The 19,891-nt window shown below is 39.6% G+C and overlaps 1 protein-coding gene across 1 annotated transcript in view; it reads right to left on the bottom strand.

The window, feature by feature from the left end:
• Positions 1-18,558, bottom strand: part of PKP2 (plakophilin 2) — a 46,553-nt gene extending 27,995 nt beyond the window's left edge. Inside the window, exons 1-4 of the mRNA XM_086610392.1 lie at positions 18,345-18,558; positions 10,587-10,699; positions 7,276-7,964; positions 2,421-2,559 (exon numbers count right to left, since the gene is read on the bottom strand). Coding sequence (XP_086466518.1) covers positions 2,421-2,559; positions 7,276-7,964; positions 10,587-10,699; positions 18,345-18,558 — 1,155 coding nt within the window. The remainder of the gene's footprint in view (positions 1-2,420; positions 2,560-7,275; positions 7,965-10,586; positions 10,700-18,344) is intronic.
• Positions 18,559-19,891: the final 1,333 nt, after the last annotated feature.

Raw genomic sequence — 19,891 nt, 5'->3', positions numbered from 1 at the left:
ATTATCATAAGCTAGTAAACTGATGAACCACCCACATTTAACAAAGACTACTCTTGAGTGTCTAACTCCTTAGAAAATAGGGTTTTGACCCCGAACGAATGAAGAATTAAGAAGATACAATTTTACAGCAGCTGTACAGAAACAAATAGTTTCCAAGTTCTACATATTGTGGCTAATGATGATTCCCATACGAGCTGTGATGCTGCATAAGGAAGCCTTGGTTCATTTAGGAATGAGTTTACTATGGAAAATACTTTACATTCACGTACAATTGAGGACGCTGATTCCTCCAGCATCTCAAAATGCCATATGGTTTTGTGGACAAATTCATCCTTGTGTAGAGTCAACAGCATGTGAAAGACTTAGAAATCTGATACAACCGTTTTGAGTAGTCCAGAGTTTAATGATAAAATGAATTCAATATGACCAACAGGTGTTAGCAACACGAAGAAATGAAATGCAACAAAGCCTTTTGCCCTGCATGCCCTGGCAAACCGCACTGCCTGCCTGCCTTTCCTCTGATTCAGTTGTACAAAAGGCCCTGTTTCTTGCTACTGGGCTGCTGACCTGATTCCCCCCACATTCATTCAGCAATCATCTAGATGCTAGCTGAATGAACTATAGAAATATATATCTCAAGGTAAGAGGAGCATAGAGCATGCTGAAGGCACATCAACCTATGTTATTGCAGTAGATAAGCCCTTTTGACACCAATATCATAGCTAGTTGATTTTAAAAAACATTTATGTAGACTTTCTGTTGGCAATTTTAAGTGATTTATAACTCTCATAAAAGAAGTAATGCTATTTTGACCTAATGTGCAGGGGGAGGATTTACAAAAACTATTGACTGGTTAGTTTAAATTATCGTCGGTAGACAAAATTCACCAAAATACTGTAAGACCACAAGTTCAAAAGAAAAAGAAAAGCCACTAGACCCACAGACTTTCAAGTATCAGGAAACAAAGCATCGGGAGACAAAAAAAAAAAAGCAATGCAGGCTGAAAGGCTAAAAAGGGGAAACAAGAAAATGCCAAGGTGAACAAGTCTGATGGGCACCAAACAGAAAAACTCAGCTAGGATATGTAGGATAGACTAGAAAACAGGCTGACTACTCTGATTTGAACTTTTTCATTCACCACTTGTTTTTTAGGGAAGCTGCCTGAGAGAGAGGTTTGAATTACAGATCACTTCCAAATATTCAGTTCTGAAGCTCTGTCCTCAGACTGAAGTTAAAGCTGTTAATTGTACTGGTGTTTCCTTCCAAAACAAGCTTTGATCTACTGCAAAGCAAGTTAAAACTACCAAAAGACTGAGTGATGTTTGGCTGCCACTGAATTGGACTGCATATACATCAATACAGGCTGAGATTACATATGAATAATACCAAGCAAATTTAAACAAAGAAGGTTTAAGATCTGTTTTAAACGGTTGAAATAAACAATGACTTTACACATCAATGTACAAAACTGTTCAGCAAGAGAGCCATAATTGTGTTCCATAGCAAAATTTAAAGAAAAGGATGAAAAGAATATTTTTAATATGCCCTTTCAAAAACTTGCAAGAGATTTAACAAGTCTTTTGTAAGAGACTTAACAAATTTTGTTAATCCAAACAATGTATCAATGCATTTGTGCAGTCTCAGCAAGCCCTTACCAGTTTGGCTAATCCATACACTGTATGAATGCATTTGAGCAGTCCTAGCAAACCCTGAAGCTTGGATAACTTCGCACTGTACACCCAGAGTTTTCTTTTCTGGGATATTTCTGTATGAATGGTGTAAGCATGCCAGTCAAAAATCAGAGACAGGAGCAATTGTATTGACAAAAAGTTCAGACTCTATGACTTACTCAAAAAGGATGAAAGAACTATGTTTGTTTTGCCTGGAAAAGAGCAGACTAAGTGGGTATACACTTAGCAGCCTTAACACGTGAAAAAACATTATAAAAGGGACAGGAAAAAGATGCTTTTCTCCATATCCATTGAGACAGGACAGTAACTAATCAACTCAGTTTGCAAAAGGGAGATTTAAATTATACTTTAGGAATAACGGGTAAGGGTAGTAAAGCTCTTTAACTGCCTGTAGGAGCTTGTGGGATCCTAGTCAATGGGATTTTTAAAAGTTGGTCATAAACGTCTGTAATTACATAAGCTTTAAGTGAATTCTTACCCTACATTTCTATGTTTCCTATCACAAAATGGTTAAGACCAATTTTTTCTAGCATAGACCAGTGCCGTTCCATGGATTTAGCAGAATCTGCAGCAAAAAGCATCAGCATATTTTAGTGAAAATATTCAACATCAGTATCCTACAAGGTTTCTTGGAGTGTCTTTCTTTCTTCATGTTGGCACATAGCATCAGACAGTATATAAAGTTATTTGCTCTACCTGATTGTAACTGGCATAAAAATAATTACTCACTTTTCTTCTGGCATCTGCTTTCTGGAAGCACTCGTGCTGTATGAAAGTCACTGCAGCAAGAATCCTAGGTGTGGACTGTGTATTTTCACTCCTCAGTATGCTCACTGCACGCTCCAGAGTCATTTCCCCTTCTTGGCTTCTTAAAAGAACAGACAGAGGAAATATAGTGAAGCAAGACTGCAGAAAAATCATCTTTTAGCCTGTGAATTTTCTTGTAATACCAGGATTTTCCAAGTAACTTTAGATTTTCTTAGAAAATTTTTCCGTTTTCAGTAGCAGAAAATATTACAAAAGCTTTAAGAGATACTAATATTAAGAGAGAAGCGAAAATAATAAATGGAAGTGTTGCAACAATGATAGGTTCTGGGCAAAGCAAGTCACGTTTCAAATTATAAAAACAAAATGGAAACATCAGTGGATGAAGGACTAAGATTCAAAGAAGGCCGTAACCAAATTGGAGTATCTTTTACTGATCATGAAGATACCTTGATGTTTTTCCCAGTAATGTGATGATTGCTTTTTTCTATTTGTTTTCATGCCTTTCTTCAGCTTCTCAGTTCCCAGACTACATATATGTAGGGCTCAGTGCCTGCTTTTTTCAAGCTTATCAAAGTTGTCCTAGTTTGAAATAGACGAGCAAAGCTTTTTTTCAGGTGGGACAAAATAAAATCCAGTATATACATAGCCTGTGGTAGGATTAAAAATAGGTGTGGCTGTTTTCCTCTCAACTTCCAGTATGTTTGCTTGAATGATAATTGTGTTAGAGAAACATATAACTAATTGTAAAGGCCCATTTTTTCCTCAGTAAATGGAACATAAAACAATTCATGGCACAATCAGGTTCATTAACTCTGGGACAGGTGGTTATGTTCCCTAGCTTTTTTATTTACTTTTTGTTTAAATACTCTCCACCTAGAGAAAAAAAATGGAGGGGAAAAGTGGAAAAAAAAACGTGAGTATTCTCTTTTTTTTTTTTTTTAAATCAAATAATTTTGTAGAACCAGATGCCACTGTAAATCAACATCTGCTGCTTGCTTTTGCTAAGGCAAAAGACACTTAGTATGGCTGCCAAGACGGTGAACAAATGAAGAACAATTTTGATACACCTGTTGCAAATGAAATTATACTCTCGTACCCTGAGGTTTCCACTTGCCTTTATTATTCCCCTTTGGTACAGATCGTGTTATTTCTTGTCTTCTCCCCTCCTCTGAGCTACTATCTTGAGCAAATACACTGCATCTATGGGTGCTGAGGCATGCTTGTGCAAGACAAAGATGAAATGAAGGGGACTGCGTGTTGAGGATGTCAATGGAGAGATAAAATCAAAGTGAAATTAGACAGAACTATGGTTAGTATCTCTAGTGCCCTTGGCTCTGGTCTGGCAACATCTACTGCTTCCATCAGTTTACTTCAGCCCAGATTTAAAACAAAGTAGCTACTAAGTTACTCTTAAGTTGCAAGTCAGATGTACCGATCAGAAACCTACTTAAAAATCTTGAACAATGAGCAATGGAAAAAAGCCAGATCATATTTCTTCTTCTTCCTCTCTTCTAAGTGGAACAGAAAAACAGGCTTTTCAAGCTTGGGTTTTAGTCTGGTTTCTTAAATCAACAAGGGTTTTGTGACCATGTTATAAATATGCACATGTGAGCATGATTACCTGCCTGTTAGTCACTGCAATAACTTTGGAGCCTTTTGACCAAGTTGAGTCACCTTCTATAGAGTGGCAGACATCTCCAATGTAGTAAATTGTGAGACATTTCAGTGACTAGGCTAACAGCAGAGAAAGACTCTATCCATGCACTTTCCAAGGTCAAGACTGCTGTATGAGCTGATCCCTCACAGGACATCCGAGAATCTACATGGGCACTCAGCCTCAGGCTACCAAGGATGTCCCAGAGTAGTAAAGGTGCATCAGCAGTCGCTGCCAGGCTGAATTAAATGCCTGTACACCCAGAGACCAAATTTAAGTGCTGGGTGTGTAGATCTGCATTAATCAGATCACCAGAGTTATCCCTTCAGGGCTGATACTCTCCTTCATGTGCAGTAGTCAAAATCTTTCTCTCCTGTTGTGCACAGCCATACTGGGATTGCTCCACACTGGATAAAAAGAACATTCACTAATGTTTTATCTGACAGTAATAAAGGATGCAATACAATCTTTGACCCTTAATGGTTCATAAAGTGACAGCACTCTTAACTTTTGTCAAAATTAATTCCACACAATGATTCCATCCTACCCTCAAAATATTCACAGGCAAACTTAGCAGCCATGTGGCTGGTTAGCATGTGCAACGACAACAAACGAATGGACATTCAGGCAATGGTTGTTAAACAGAACAATGATTTGACAAGTTCTGACTTCACCTTAACTGCCAGAATGTAACATTTTTGAGATACACACACTGTGCTGTCCACTCCTTTTGTGACAGCTCTCAGCATGGTTAGAATTCAGATTCTTTAAGCAGCTGCTTCTCAGACAGCTTCAAGTTGAGCCTCTCTCTCCTAAGCCCTTGATAGGCAGATGCTTTTAGCTGCTTCACTTTACCAGAAGGTACAGAGATAGCATCTCTATACTCTGATTTTTCTACTTTAATTTCATAGCATGAGCTAATTCTTCTACAGAAAGTTTGAAAATGCTTCTATATACTTTTATATACTTATCAAATACTATACACAGTTAGTCCACTACTTCTCTTTAACCTTACACAACTATTTTACATCCTCTTAATTAAGCTCAGAAAGACCTAAATTTTTATTTACATAAAACAGTACGAATTTATGGAAAAATCAAATTACTCAGAAAACAGGCTTATCTTTTTTCCTCCCTTCCATTATTAAAGGGAGCAACAGGTAAGGGAGCAATATATCAGATAATGAAAACTTAAAATCAAAGAGAATAGGAAATGACAAGAAATGTGAGTCTCTACTAATTGCTTAAATTGAAAAGCCTCATCAGAAGAAATTATTGTACTGCTGGTGGAACGACAGACTGAAGTGAAATACCTCTGGTTTGACTGCAGTGTATACCCCAAAGCAAAATGTCACCTGTTATGTTTTAAATACTCAATTCTACATTAAACTGTGCAGTAGCTAAATGTGGATGATCAGAACGTAATACAACCAAAACAGGACTTCTGCATCAAGCCCTTCCAGTGTCAGGAATTACAAGGGGAGTTATTCAATCTGTATTTTAGACGTTTGAAAACAATAATAATGTATGTGAATATCACACACATGTTAGTACACAAGCATATGTAACAAATCCTGACTTCAGTCAGCTAAAATGGCTATAGTCTCTTCCTCATCATTTAAGACCTTAGTGGTGTGAGTCTCTAGTGGAATTGTATCTTACATGCTGCTTTTCACCATCCTCTTCACTGATTTATTTTAGAGACTTTAAAAAACTTTGGGTAGAATAAAGAGCCCCTCACTCCCCCAAAAACCGAGCTATGAAACTAAAGTAGAACCTAGGATATTTGAAAATCTAAGCAAGATATGTACAAGTAAATTAAAAAATCAGGACTAAGATAAATTAGATCCGTAAACATCTGCAAAAGGAACTTTAGAAGATTTCAGAGCACTTCCAATTGTTTTCCTCTGTAATTTCCAGAAAAAAAAAAAAAAAAAGAGCTTAAAACCTGGCATTTAAGGAATTAAATTGTTGAAAAGATTTCCATTAAGTCACAAATCTTCCACCTGGACTTCAGTGACATCAGATGATGCCTCATCTCATACAGCAGCAAATTCAGAAAAAAGAAGAAAGGTGGCCTGAACTTAACAGCTGCACAGTTATGGAAAAAGACACATTTCTTAATAACACTGTTATAAATTACACCATGATTAACTTGCATAAGAAACCTTGGAATCTTATTTGGATTATGAAACAACAACAGAAACCACTGTAAACAGTGCAAGTAACCATATCCTGTTTACCAAGTGGTTTGTACTGTCCATTGAACCTTAAGAGCTCTGGAAACGTTCAGAATTATTCTAAAATGAAAAAAATATTTATTCCTGAGAGGAATTTCAGAGCTGATAAATTTTCTCTTTTTAAAGTGGAACCTATTTCAGACTCTGAAATCTTCTCTGGAAATGAATTTCGGGGAAGGCAGAGCGGGGGAAGTAATTTTGGAATAAAAAAGAATGCTTCTAAGATTTTAAACAATTTTCCTGAAGTCTGGGGGCAGCTTTGGGAATTACTGCCATAGAGCTAACAGGGCTTCAAATTAAGACAGCATTCTCAGAGCATGTAGGACCTCATGGTAGCGAGAAACTCTGGGGTTCTGAGATTCAGAGTAGTTTATATTTGTTCTAGGGATGGATGGTGCTACAGAGCTAAGAGAAATTTATGAAGTTTGTCAAAACTAAAAAGTTTTCTTGAAACCATGAAGGATTTCTCACTGGAAATTGTCAATTTGCCAAAAGCTGCTTCACTGGTGGATTTCTGACCTATTCTCGTGAGAACCAGTGCTGAAATCATCCGGTTTCTTAAGAACACAAAATTTGTCAATACATCACTGTGTCTTGTGACTCAGGTTGTAAAGTACTCAATGACTACTTCATCTCTCCTTATAAAATTGATTAACACTTGGCAAAAGGGAATCCAAAACCTGAGCAGGAGGTGTGGACCCTGCAGTGTGTACATACACATACACTTTTTCTCCCTTTCCTCTGTTGCACTGGAAGTGGTTTTTTAAAAGCAAATCTACTTTCTGCATCTTCTGCACTGACATTTCATACACTGTGTTGGCTGCTGAACCATAAGCCGTCAGTTTACTTTTTCTTTTTAAACAAACAGATTCCTTTCAGCTGTGACACCTCAGAACCAAAGTAAGTCCTGCATTGTGCTTACCCTAGCTGAGATCCATTGACGGTGACTTGTTCGCCCTGCAGGAAACCATTTCTCCCTGCTGCTGCCATAGCAGCTGTCAATGGCATCCTCTTCCCATCTGTTTCTGCAGTGACACTGGTTACTGAAGCTGGCTGGGAAGCTTCCCTCCTGGTTTGTGTGCTTCTGAGAGTAGTTTGGTACCAGCTGGACCTTAAAGATTGCCTGTTTTGAGACCCCAAACGGGAAGCAATTGGTGATCTCACTTGTCCCATCGCAGAGGTCAGGTAGTTCTCTTTCTCCAAAAGGTTGGTCATACTGCGACTGTTGCCTGCTTGATGGTACAGAGGTACAGTGGGGCTGGGGTAGACTCCATCAAGGATGACATCATTAATAGCCCCCATGTGGGAGTGTCTCTTAAAAGAGCGTCCCCTGTTCACTGAATCACGAAGAGTGTAACCAACAATCTCAGATCGAGCGTATCTTGGTGGGACGGTTCCACTGGATCTCCTGCTATCTCCATGCCTCATGGAGAATCCAGGTGAAATGCCTCTGTCATAGTGAAAATCATTGGACACATAAGCCAATCTTTCAGGACCTTGTTGGGGTGAAACCTCTAGTCTCTTCAGAGGCTGTCTTTGAGCTCTCTCTTCCATGGCCTTGTAACTCATCCTAGTCCCCCAGCCATTTGTATAAGAGGACGGTGAGGCCACCTGTTCAAGGGTGCATAAAAGAGCAGGAGTCGTGGTGAGATCACAACGTTTAGGATTAATATCAAAGAAACCAAACCAAAAAAGTAAAATTATAAAAAAATAAATAGACCTTAGAATAAAATTTCTAAGGTCTGCTACCAGAATCAGAAAACAAAATACAAACATCACCAAAATTGTGTATTAAATGGGATTCTGCAACACTTGTTTGTATCTGCCTAATAAAGGCAGGAAGAAGTACTGTCTAAACATTAGGAGACAAATTCTAAGCATCTAGACTTCTGTCATTAATACAAAATAGGTGCATAAGTTAATTACGCCTGGTAGTGAACAGTCTGCTTATTAAGAGATTTTAGTTTCAGTTTGAAACTCCTTGGGGATTAACACCCACATCTGCTACTAAAATTAAATTCAAGGCTGTCCAATAGACAGAAGAAAATTAATCAATCAGATATTAACATATTATACTGAAGTGTCTGCACATTGCTATTAACCTTATTAATATAATTTATTTAGCCTTCCTATTCACTTCGTGGTAGGATCTAGTAAAAAGAGATAGTCCCTTCCCTGTTTGTCTAACCTCTTAAAAATGAAGGAGACCACATAACATTCCAAGGAAACCAAAATGACCGTTTCACCACCTCAATGGTTTCTCTAATTCTACAGTTGCAATTTAAGATGATTTTTCTTTTCCTGTCCCTAATGGGCACGGACAGTAATGGATCATCATCTTATTTTATAAGTTTCTCTTTTCTAAACTCAACAAACACACTTCCTTCAACCTTTCTTTGTAGGATGTGTCTTCAAGATTCTTAGTGTTTAGATGTCATTTGGGGCCTCTGATTTTTCTGCCTTTTTCTTGTGCTCTAAATTGGACATCATACTCTATTCAAGACCTCCTAGAACTAAATCAACTTGGGTAACTATCTGGCCTTGAAATAAAGGAGTTATGGCCCAATTTTTTAAAAATCAGTAAGCATTGTGTCATCCAGCCATAAATCAAAGCCCCATATATATTCTATTTCCATGTTGTATTAAAGTTTTGTAATATTAAAAGACATTTTTCAAGGTAAACTGAGAAGCTGACACAAGTTACTAACTGAAGGGACAGTACTTAGCAGACAGTGGCCAGAGTGAAATCCCTTAATTTCACTATTGAGCAGTTACTGAGGGTGGTAATCGACTCACAAAAGGAGTAAAAGTTGCTGAATCTAGTAGACTGAGGCAAGGATCATTGGATATATCTGTTTATTCTACAGAAGCTATGCAAGGATATCTTTATCTTTTGTTTGGGTATAAGGAAATTAATGCTTTTGTGAAATACTAGACCTTGTGGCTTTTTCTGGATTTCACATACGACAAATAGTCTCTCTCTCTGTTTTTTTTTTAATTCTCCAACCCCCCTGCCTGGAAAACTGTAGCATTTTCTTGTGGTTCCTATGTTACCTCCAGTTTTCCTCTTGTTGCTCTCTTCTAGAAAGAAGAGATACACATCAAATATTATGGATTGGATGACAGGTGAGAACAGAGGATAGGAGGACAGAGAAGGAGATGTATTTAAGTAAATGGTTCTAACTCTACTCATACAGAGCCAGAGCCGCTTCATTAATTGGCCAGAAGCTGGGCTATTTCTTTAATGAGAATAAGCCATTCTTGAGGAAGCTAAGATTAAGAAAGAATCGGCCTCATGTATACAGCTATTTATTAAATAAATATTTCTGTTCCCAAGCCGAATTATTTCATCTTACTAATATTGATAACTCAACAGCATTGCTACTGAGCGATGTGTTGACTTCCAAGTCATATGGTTGCTCCCTCAAATAGATTCATACTGGTTATAAGCTGTGTCACAAACCTTGCAGAAAACCAATTATTTATCTTAGCATTCAGGCCATGAACCCAAGAAAAGATGGTCAAAATAGCAAGTGAATTTATGATTAGATATTTTGAACGTTTTGAAACACCATTGTATTGGAAGGACTGTGCTGCTGAAATTATTGTAACACTAAAACAGGTTACAACAGGATTATTTTAAATGATAAGGAACACTCCACCCATCATCATGAGACTAAAGTAATCTGTTTTGCTGTGGTTTTGGATGCTTAATTCCCTAACCTCTTTCATCGCATTCCCAGCTCCTACCCACGTCATTTTTTACCCCACAGGACTACTGGACTTCCTCTGCGGACCTCCATCTGTTTATCTGGGTAGGTGGCAGTGTGGTCTCCAGCCACTTTGAGCTGCCGATGTGCTGACTGACCTGCTGCCTGGTGGGACGGAGAAAGACCTGACTTGTCACAGTCTTTGTCTTAGTGGAGCGTTAATAGGGTTTTTCATTTTCTGCTCTGATGCCAAACCTCACAAAACCAACAGGATTGCAGAAAGCCCATCTGTACCACTGAGTTGAATTTAGCTATTGGGCTCAGAAGTCACCAGAACAGGGAAAAATGTTAACAGATCTCAGTTGTAAAAACCTCCTTTTCTAGAAATCAGGCTTTAAAAAGCAAACAAGCGAGCAAGCAAACCTTGAAACACCATCTACATGCTATTATTTGTGGTAACAAAATGGATAAATTATGCATGTTATATTATATATATTTCTATTTGTTGTCTTCTTTTCCTCACCTGGTTTGACTGGTAATATGAGAAACCATAGGGAGTTCTTGGTGCAAAATCATCTTCAGTAATCCCCATGTTATAGACACGCTCTGGGACACTGGCTGCACGGTGCAAACTGCCTGTAACCAAAGACTAATATTAGTAAGATTTTAACAACACGTGATATTGTTATAAAGGATGATCTACAGTACTAGGGAAATGTCCCAGTCTGCATGGTCATTAATATAAATAAGCTGAAAATCAGACAGGTAAATGACAGAAGGAGGTTTGCATTCATTGTATCACATTCAAAACACAGCTAAGCAAAGCTTTCAGAGCACACAAGCCATTTTTTTCAGTTTCCTATTTATTTTACTTAAGACATATTTTTAACTTTTAGAAGTCTTGTTGTTCACATAGCTATTTAATGAAAACAGCTTTAACATAGCAAGCTGATATTTTAAATATCCCAGATAATGACAGATTATTAAGTACTAAGAAATGGTATCACTGAACAGCTTATTTTCCACTGTAACCACTTTGAATATATATGCATGGTTTACATTAGAGGCTGACTATAACATGCACAATGCGCAAGAAATTAAAATACTGCAGCTGTACATTGTAGATGAGAAACATGGGTTGATGTGTATAGCTCTGTCACTGTGCACCCTAGAGATGCAATTTTCACAATGTACCACTGTAAATAAATACCATACACTGAATACAGACTGTTTATTTCATAGTTATCTACCTCAACTGCTGATGTTTCTTCTCCCTTAGGTGCTAGTTTAATGATAAGATATTGGAGCAAGTAATGCTTCACTAATCTTCTCAGTGCTCCACCCAAAGAGCACAGAGTCCACAAACAAATTCCATCGCTTATGGAGGATCATGGCATGATCCTGTAAAGTAGGGTTGTTTAATGACACTTCAAATCTGCACCTGAAAGGTTCACTAATCACACAAATAATGTATAAGATCCACAGTGTATCTGCTCTTATTCTTTTTTTCCATGATCCAGCTTTGAAAACAGAACAATGCGTTGTGATTCTTTCTTTCATTAAAACTGCATTTTTTTTTAATTAAAACCAACCAACCAAGCAAGCAACCAAAAACTTCAGGCTGCTTGTCTTTCACTGATACAATGAATTTTGAAAGAAAAAGTGCTTCTATTAATTTTTTTAAAGCAACAGATACTGCTGAAATAATTGTTCACTATGAGAATCTGCATATAGGAATATAAATAACACAGGTTATAACACAGACAGGTTTAAAGAGGTGAAGCAGAAGTTGAAAGCAAGATATACCTCAAATCAGTCATAAATGGGGCCAGCGTGTGCTGCAGAAGTTTAGGCTGATCAGTTAACAGTGGTCAATAAAGAAGTTATTGGCCATGAATTTTCAAAACAGCAGGTATTACCTGAGATAATATAGAAAACAAACCTAAAGAACCAATCATAAACTTGTTCAAACTGACGAAGTCTCCACTTGTAAAAATAGTAGGAGTCATATGCCCATGGGAATCCAGCTGCCAAAAAGATGCAGGCAAGTGCCTGCCAGGACTTTTGAAGCACATAGCATATGTGTGCTAAATAGCTGAGGCTTTCAGTTTGTGCAGTTAGACTCCAGGCTTCATTAGGTGCATTGGGCATCCCTAGGAACTTCAGTACTCCTGTATCCTCCATCCTTAGTGTCTGCAGTTAGTAAAGGGCTTGACAAAAATGAAAATAAGAGACTCGTGTAACAAGAATAATTTATGAATGATTCTCAGTAGCATGTAGCTACCTGGATAAGTCCAAATTTATATATAACATAATATAATACCATACAATATATTGCCAGACTGCAATAATTTGAAACCTAATTCAATCCTGCTTTGCAGTTATTTTGCTTATTTAACCATACTTTCCAATTCTTTCATTTTCGCCATGTGAGACAGCGTTAAACATGTATTAGCTGATTTGTTAAGACACATTCACGGTAACTTTGCGTCATGAGAGTGGAATGATGCAGCTTGGTCAAACTCATGATTTGGATTGTAATAATTCTTTTGTGACATTACAAAGTTACCATAGACCAAGGGTTACCCAAGTACATGAGAAAGCAGCAACACGAAAATGTTATTTTATACTGCAAAAAAATCCTGCCAATGTTAACCAACATCTAAAATCTACAAATTCATATAAATCTCTCATTTGGGTCATATAATTCCCATATCAATGTACTATTTCAGGTGCCCAATAAGACTCCATCTTAGCCTATCACCTGTGCCTGCTTTTTAAAGATTCACTTTATTCATTGCTGCATATCAAACTACTTTCATATAACAAGTCTTTAAATCCATGTACATATACATTTCTGTTTCTTTATAGTTAGTAATTTTTGTCCAGTTTACTTTATTCTACTTAGTAAGAAATTATTCTTATTTATTTATCTACTTAGGGCATAAAGATCCTTTCAGCAATTAATTAGTGCATCTTTTAAGTTGACTCTAAACTCCCTGTCTTTACTAAAAAAATTAAAGAAAAAAGGATAAAAAATAACAAGGCTATCCATTAACTAGTTGAGGATAAACTACATATCTAACAGTTCTCTCTCTGCAAAAGCAAAATACAGTCAATCAGAAATTGCAACACTCAATTTGACTATCTTCAAATAGTCCTCTTTTTTCAACCTTCAGTCTCCCTGTGAAACTATCCGTCAGTAAACATTTTTCTTTTTCAGAGATAAACACAGTATATGTTTGCTTACGGAATTTCACTTTGCATTTACAGTATCTTTTGCTTGTTTTTACCACGTAAGTAAATTTTACCAGCATTTTACCATAGATTTATTAGGTAGACATAAAGTGTATGTCTTTTTACTGTCTGCTGTTCACTTGTGCCAAAAACCAGCGTGTTAAAGGAAAAAGTGGTAACTAAAATGTTGTGTCCTTCCAATAGTTATGAGATGCAGAATAGGTGATCATCTGATCAAAACTTGCCTCTGTCAGTGAGGCTTTCTTCAGCTTATTTTCACCGTACTACAAAAACCTACATGTTTTTCACATCTTTCAGATTTGCTCAGCCATGACTGATTTTTTTTTTAAATTATATTATGGGTTAATTTACTGTTAGGATTAATACGTTCTAACTGTGAGCCTCAGTGTTTTAAGTATCACAAAAACTCTCTCTTTAGAAAGTATGCACATGATTTAGTTACTCATCCGCAGGGCACAAATACTACTTGAAGAGGCCATAGGATACCACACTTTATTTCCAGCAGCCAGTCAATAAAAGGATGGGTTTCCTACAGGCCCTGTGTTATGTCTGTCAACCCATGAGGATATTTTGGAAAACTCAGGCATCTCAACCAGCAGCAGACATCCATGTGTGGGCAACTGAGTGGAACCGTTTATCATAGTCTCCCCTCTACCCTGTCAGTATGAACTAAAGCAGCTCAGGAGTGCTTTGCATGCAACTGAGGAGGAGGAAAACTAATCTCCCTCGCTCTTCTCTACACCTAAAATAAAAGCTGTACAAAAATCGAGTATCGCAACAGATAACAAAAAAATCTTGAGATCTGACAAAATAATTACACTATCAGGAGGGAGTCTGTACAGATAACTGATGAAAAAATCCCATCTGTCTCCAGAGAGGCTCCTCTCGAGTCCTCTTTGCTCCCCTGGACGTGACAGGTCCAACATCTCCAAAGGCCTTGGAAGTTCCTCCCCAGCAATCACTGCCTATGGCTATAGATAGATCCATCTCCTGTTTGCTTAGCTTTCAAAAATAACGACAAGAGACATCACTAAGATACATGATACATGAAAAAGACAATTATCCTTTGTTAAGAAGTCAGGTGTATCAAATTCCCCTTAAATCATGTACACTGTTAACTCTCAGTTGTGAGTCTTTTTCAGAGCTTTTGTATTTGAACGGTTACCATGAAAGCCACATTTTGGGTTTAAACCCCCCACTGCAGGCATCAGTGTAGCTGTACCCTGTACACACAAGTCTATTAAGGACTGCGATATTTTCAAGCACCCTGCATGCTCCCCTGCTGAGCACCCACTGCCCACTCTTGCTCAGGGCAGGTGGGTGGTTATACCCTCAATAGAGACTCCACAGTGTCCCTGGACTGTCATCTTTTAATCCTTTTTTATACTCCTTTTTTACACTCACGATGGACTGAGATGGCGACATTTAAGAATGGCATATCAAAAACTTCACTGAATCACTACATCCAGAGATCAAAGAGCTTTCTTTTTGATCATGCTCCTTCATCACTCTGCCAGTATATGCCTGGTCCCAAAGAGGGAGTTCTAACTTTTTTTTTTACTTTGTACTGGTCAGTTAATTTACACAATTGCTCAAATTTAAGAAAAAGATTTCTTCTGGCTCAGAAAGCTGAGGTAAAGAATTTAATGAAACCAACAAAAAGTGGAAGTCATCAACAAGGATTTTTTTTTTTTACTTCCTTTTCCCACAAAGATATAAATAGAAATTCACTACGAAACAGTTAACATAGTCAGAATTCTGCAAAATAGAAGGCTGAGGATAGAAACTCTCCCAAACCCCTAAAAGCAAGTTTAACAAAACATACTGCTAAGAATTTTAGAAATGAAGAAATGTGAAGAATAAATAAGGCTCTGATTGTAATCGTCTTGAATCTGATGCTGTTGATTTGGAAATCAGACAACTTTTAATTGTTTTTTATAAACATAACTGTGTTTATAAAATCTTGTGTTAGAAAAAGAATCTCTATACAGACAGCAGTTCATCAGGTTGTTTGGTTTTGTATGATATATTACCCAGTTCTGTTGTCATTTTCTACAGTGGAACTGATAAGAATGTACAGGAAAGCAGACTTTAGTCCAAGGATTATACTAAAGAAACAGAAATACCACAAACGATTTCAAAAAGCCAATCAAAATTCAAACAGAGCAAGATCAGAGCAACTGAACTCATAAAACAGAATAAAATTTAATAGGTTCCTAAAGTGTACATAAACTAATCAAAACTGTTGTGTTATATGTGATCTGAAAAACACCAGTCATTAAGGTATATGATTCTGAAAGGCATTTTTCTTTGATAAGGCTGAACTATCCTCCATTCCCTTTCCACCTTTAAATTGCATTCGGAAATTTGATATTTTGTTTCAAATTTAGTTGTTCAAAATGTTTCAGGGCAGTGTAATCTATAATTCATAAAGGTTCAGCAACTGATGAACTGGAGAAGTTGCAGCTGTTTTTAAACTACTGCTTGAAAAATTATTAACAACATTTGACAAAGTCTTGAAAGGAGTTGAGGCAGTACATGACTTCCGTGAGCTGGCAGCTGGTGGAATCCTCAAATCTGAGGATGACCTGAATTTCTATTACAAAAAAGAAGAAAGACACCTTCAAAAAGAGGGGAAAGCAGCATAAAACAGTAAACAATATGGGACTCAGAGGCAAAAAGATGTTTTTCCATTTAAAGGTAATGCTGAAGGCTAAGCAAACACTTTTAATTTGAAACTTTAAGAAGAAATTACGCTGCCTGACAGAGTACTTCTTGCAGCTTCAAAGTTGCCAGTACAGTCAATAGAAAATGAGTGTGCACAGGTAATACTGGGTAAGACCTTTACTAGCACCAAGTTTTCATATCCAGTGGTTATGTGCTTGGCTAACTTTAGGCATGTATGTGAATACTCTGGTTAGGTATGTGCTGAACAGGGTCTGAAATTTTCCTACAGATAGGACAGTTATATCACAGGAGCCTGCTCCTGCTCCTTCTAAATCTTTGTATAGTCTTCCCTGCAACTGCAAACAATATGGGACCCTTGGTGAATGTATCTAGAAAACTGTTATAATTCAGAGAAAGTGGGTGTTTTTTGCATGTAAAATACTGAATATTTTTTAAAAGTAACTCACGTATAAAAATTCAAATATTTCTCAAAGCATAGTCAAATTTTGAGCAAGTTTATGAAGAAAGTGCATTGGGATACACACATATATATACGTATATTTTCCAGGAAAGTCAATATGTTAAATACATGACAGACATTTGATTAACAGATATTTGAGAGATAGATAGATAGATAGATAGTCATATGCATATATTATACATGCATATCTTGCATATATATATATACACACATGTATAAATACATAAAACACATTTCCGTTCCATTTATTTTTTCTGAGTTTTGCAGTGGGACTAAAAGAATGCAGGGTGAGCTGGGCACAAGAATACATTTGAAAGAAGAGAAGTTCACTTTATGCATGAACAACACATGTATCAGACACGGCATTTGCCACTCCTGATCCTGAAGCCTAAAAGTTTTGGTGTCTCAGAAATACAAAGAGCTCAAATACTTGACCTTTAGAAAAACAAAGCGAACCAAGACAACTATCCCCAAATATACCACGTCTGTTAACACATTCCAGAGAAGTTAAGATGAGTTAGAAGGATGAGAATTTTGTCTTCATAGTGTTGTATGCATGGTTGAGGGACATGATCTGAGTTTCATGACACCATCTCATTTGTTAACTATTGCTTAAAAAGCTTTTCCTGAAGAGAAATGAAGTTACTTTAAAAGTGTTTAGAAATCTTATTTAAGTGAGAGCTGCCAGGCTAAGGACTTGCACGTGTAGCTGCACATTGCACAGCTGTGTATACCTGTTTATGCAATGTGTGTACATAATTTTTCCAAGCGGAGTATGTCCATGTCTGCATCATATGCATTTTCAACATGAGGGGTTTTTTAGATGGAAGCCAGATGAAGTACAAAGAAACATTCCTCTGCCTGACAAGACAGATGAGTGAAGTATAGTTATAAATTTAAAGACTTTTGGCTCACAGTATTTTGCAAATGGAAGGTGACAGCTTCTTTAATGACAACCGAGTAACAGGGTATATAACCTGTAAATCAGTCTTATTGTTCTATTTAAAAACAGGATCAAAGTTTTTATGGTAAGGGTTGCTTTTTATTTATTTACTTACTTACTTTGAAAACAACACCTCTCTTTGCCATTAGTAGTTAAGACTAAGCCCCTCAAGCAGCTTGCCTTTAACTCTGCACCAGACGAAGTCACCCTGTGGGTGCAGATGCCGCAGTCGGACCCTGGTTGGGGCAAAAGGCGCGACTGTGCAGACCTCACTGACGGGTCTGGCCTTCTGGCTATAAGATCTTAGAGGTAAGGACTGATTGACTTGGATTTGTATCGTGCACGTTAAAGAACGAGGTACGTACAGGTCTGGTAGCATTATTGTTCCATGTTTCCCACTCATGCCTTTCCTAGAGTTACTTTTCCAAAACTCCTTTTAGTTAATTTTTCTTTTTATTTCCAGATGAAACAAGGAAAGACATTTCCTACATTTCTTCCCACTTTATTTCGCAAAAAGTGTTGGGGGGTAAAGCTAAGGTATTAAAATAAGCCCAGTAAGTGGTTGCTGGATTCAGAGAATTTCGGCTCGATTCTTCCCCCGGGCCGCAGCGAACCGAGAGCAGCCCCCGCCGCTCACCCGAGCTATGGCGGTCGGGAGGGAGAAACTTCTGACTCACTTGGGTGAGAAAAAAGAGAGAGAAGACGAGACAGAGCCACGATTTTCCGTCAAACCTGGCGAAGGCCAATGACCGGTACCGCGGCTGCCCCGAGCGGCCCCGCACCTCCCGGGGCTGCGGCCGCCCGGGGCCAGCTCGGGTCCCACCCTGGGGCCACCGCCCCGGAGCCCCTTCCCGTGCTCCCCCCGCCACCAACAGCCACCAGACAGCACCGGGCGGCGCGGGGCCGGGGCCGGGGCCGGGGCGAGCACTCACCGTTGTGCAGCAAGCCCCGGCTCTTCCTGGCCAGCGTCTGCTGGACCTGCTGGTGGATCCGCAGCGCCTTCTCCTCCCCGGCCCGGCCGCCCGAGAGTTTGAGCCTGGCCTCGGAGGGCAGCGCCAGGCTGGAGCTGTCCAGCTCCCCCAGGATCTGCTGGCCCAGCACGGTGCGGATGTAGCCCTGCTCGGCGGAGGGGCCGCGGCCGGCCATGGGCACAGCCGGGCGCCGCGCCGCTCCGCAACAATAACCTGTTGAGCCGCTGCAGCCGCCCAGCGCCGGGGCTCAGCCGTCGAGGGAAGGGCCGGGACGGGCTGCGCCGCGCCCAGCACCGCCCCGGGCTCTGCTCCGCACGCCGCGCAGGTGCCAAGCACGGCCCGCGCCCCCGCCCCCGCCCCCGCCCCGCCCCGCCCGCTGCGGCCGCCTGGGGCCGGGCCGGGCCGGGCAGGGCCGCCCCCTCCCCTTCCCATCTCCTCCCCTTCCCTTCCCGCCGGGGTGAAGAGTCCGGCCGGCGCAGCGTCCTTCCCCAGCGCGGCCCGGCCCTTGCCAGCGGGGTGCGGCCGCCGCCGCCTCAGGCAGCCGCTGCCCACCCCCGTCTTCCCAGCGAGGCACGGCCCGGCCCGGCCGGTAGCCCGCCGGGGCGTCCCGGGGCAGCAGGCGCTGCGCAGCCGGGATGAGACTCTTGAGGGAGAACGGAGCCGCCTTGTCCCGCACCCGCCTCCCGGGAGACCTGTGGCCACGCGGGAGCAAGCACACGCGCGTTAAAAAATATAAATATATACTTAAACAGTTAAACATATACACTTAAACATATAAATATATAAATATGTACTGTCCTCATGCATCTTCCCTTATAGAACCTTTGCATCACCTTATAGATACTTTCGTATTTTACACTTGGCTGCGTTTTGTGCACGTGTTAAGTTTCAACCTAAATTACAAGATGTGAAACTGCTTTAAATATAGCAGTCCCTGCCCCTGAAGATCAAAGTTTTCCAGCGGGATTGTGTTAGGGGGCTGAAGGGCTGCTGGTTCGGGAGGTTTTGCTGCTCTCTGGGGTTTTTCGGGCTGTCCTGAGGATTTGCAGAGAAATGAATGGAAGCCGCCTTTTCTCCTCTCGTTGTGAAGAGGTGGTGAGGGAACTGAGCAATTAAAGGCTGGAAAAAAACAAAAAAACACACGTCTGGCTCTGCCCCTGGAAAGGTCTGTGCCTGCCTGCGCAGTGGCTTCTTACACGCTGAAATACAGCTCGGTGGATGTGAGCCGGAGGAAGGCTGAAGTTCTCACACCATCTCAGGACCCAGCTCAGGGTTACTGTTTCAACAAACACTCGACTCACGATGGGTTGGAAGGAGGAGGAAAAAGGGAACATACAATGTCTAGGGGAAAGAAAAGCGCAGGCATTAGAAAAAGTAGATGATCCAGGCCGGCATGATTTAAAAAAAAAAAAAAAAACCAACCCAACAAACTAGCTGTAGGTATTTAAACAGAAAAGCTAGTGTTTCTTATAAGCAAGTGAAAATCAGTATGGCTTTTAAACTCATGT

Source organism: Tauraco erythrolophus, chromosome 4 (genome assembly GCF_009769465.1).
Source record: "Tauraco erythrolophus isolate bTauEry1 chromosome 4, bTauEry1.pri, whole genome shotgun sequence".
NCBI lineage: Eukaryota > Metazoa > Chordata > Aves > Musophagiformes > Musophagidae > Tauraco > Tauraco erythrolophus.
Note: the sequence above shows the minus strand (reverse complement) of the source record. Positions and strands in the feature narration are given on the sequence as shown.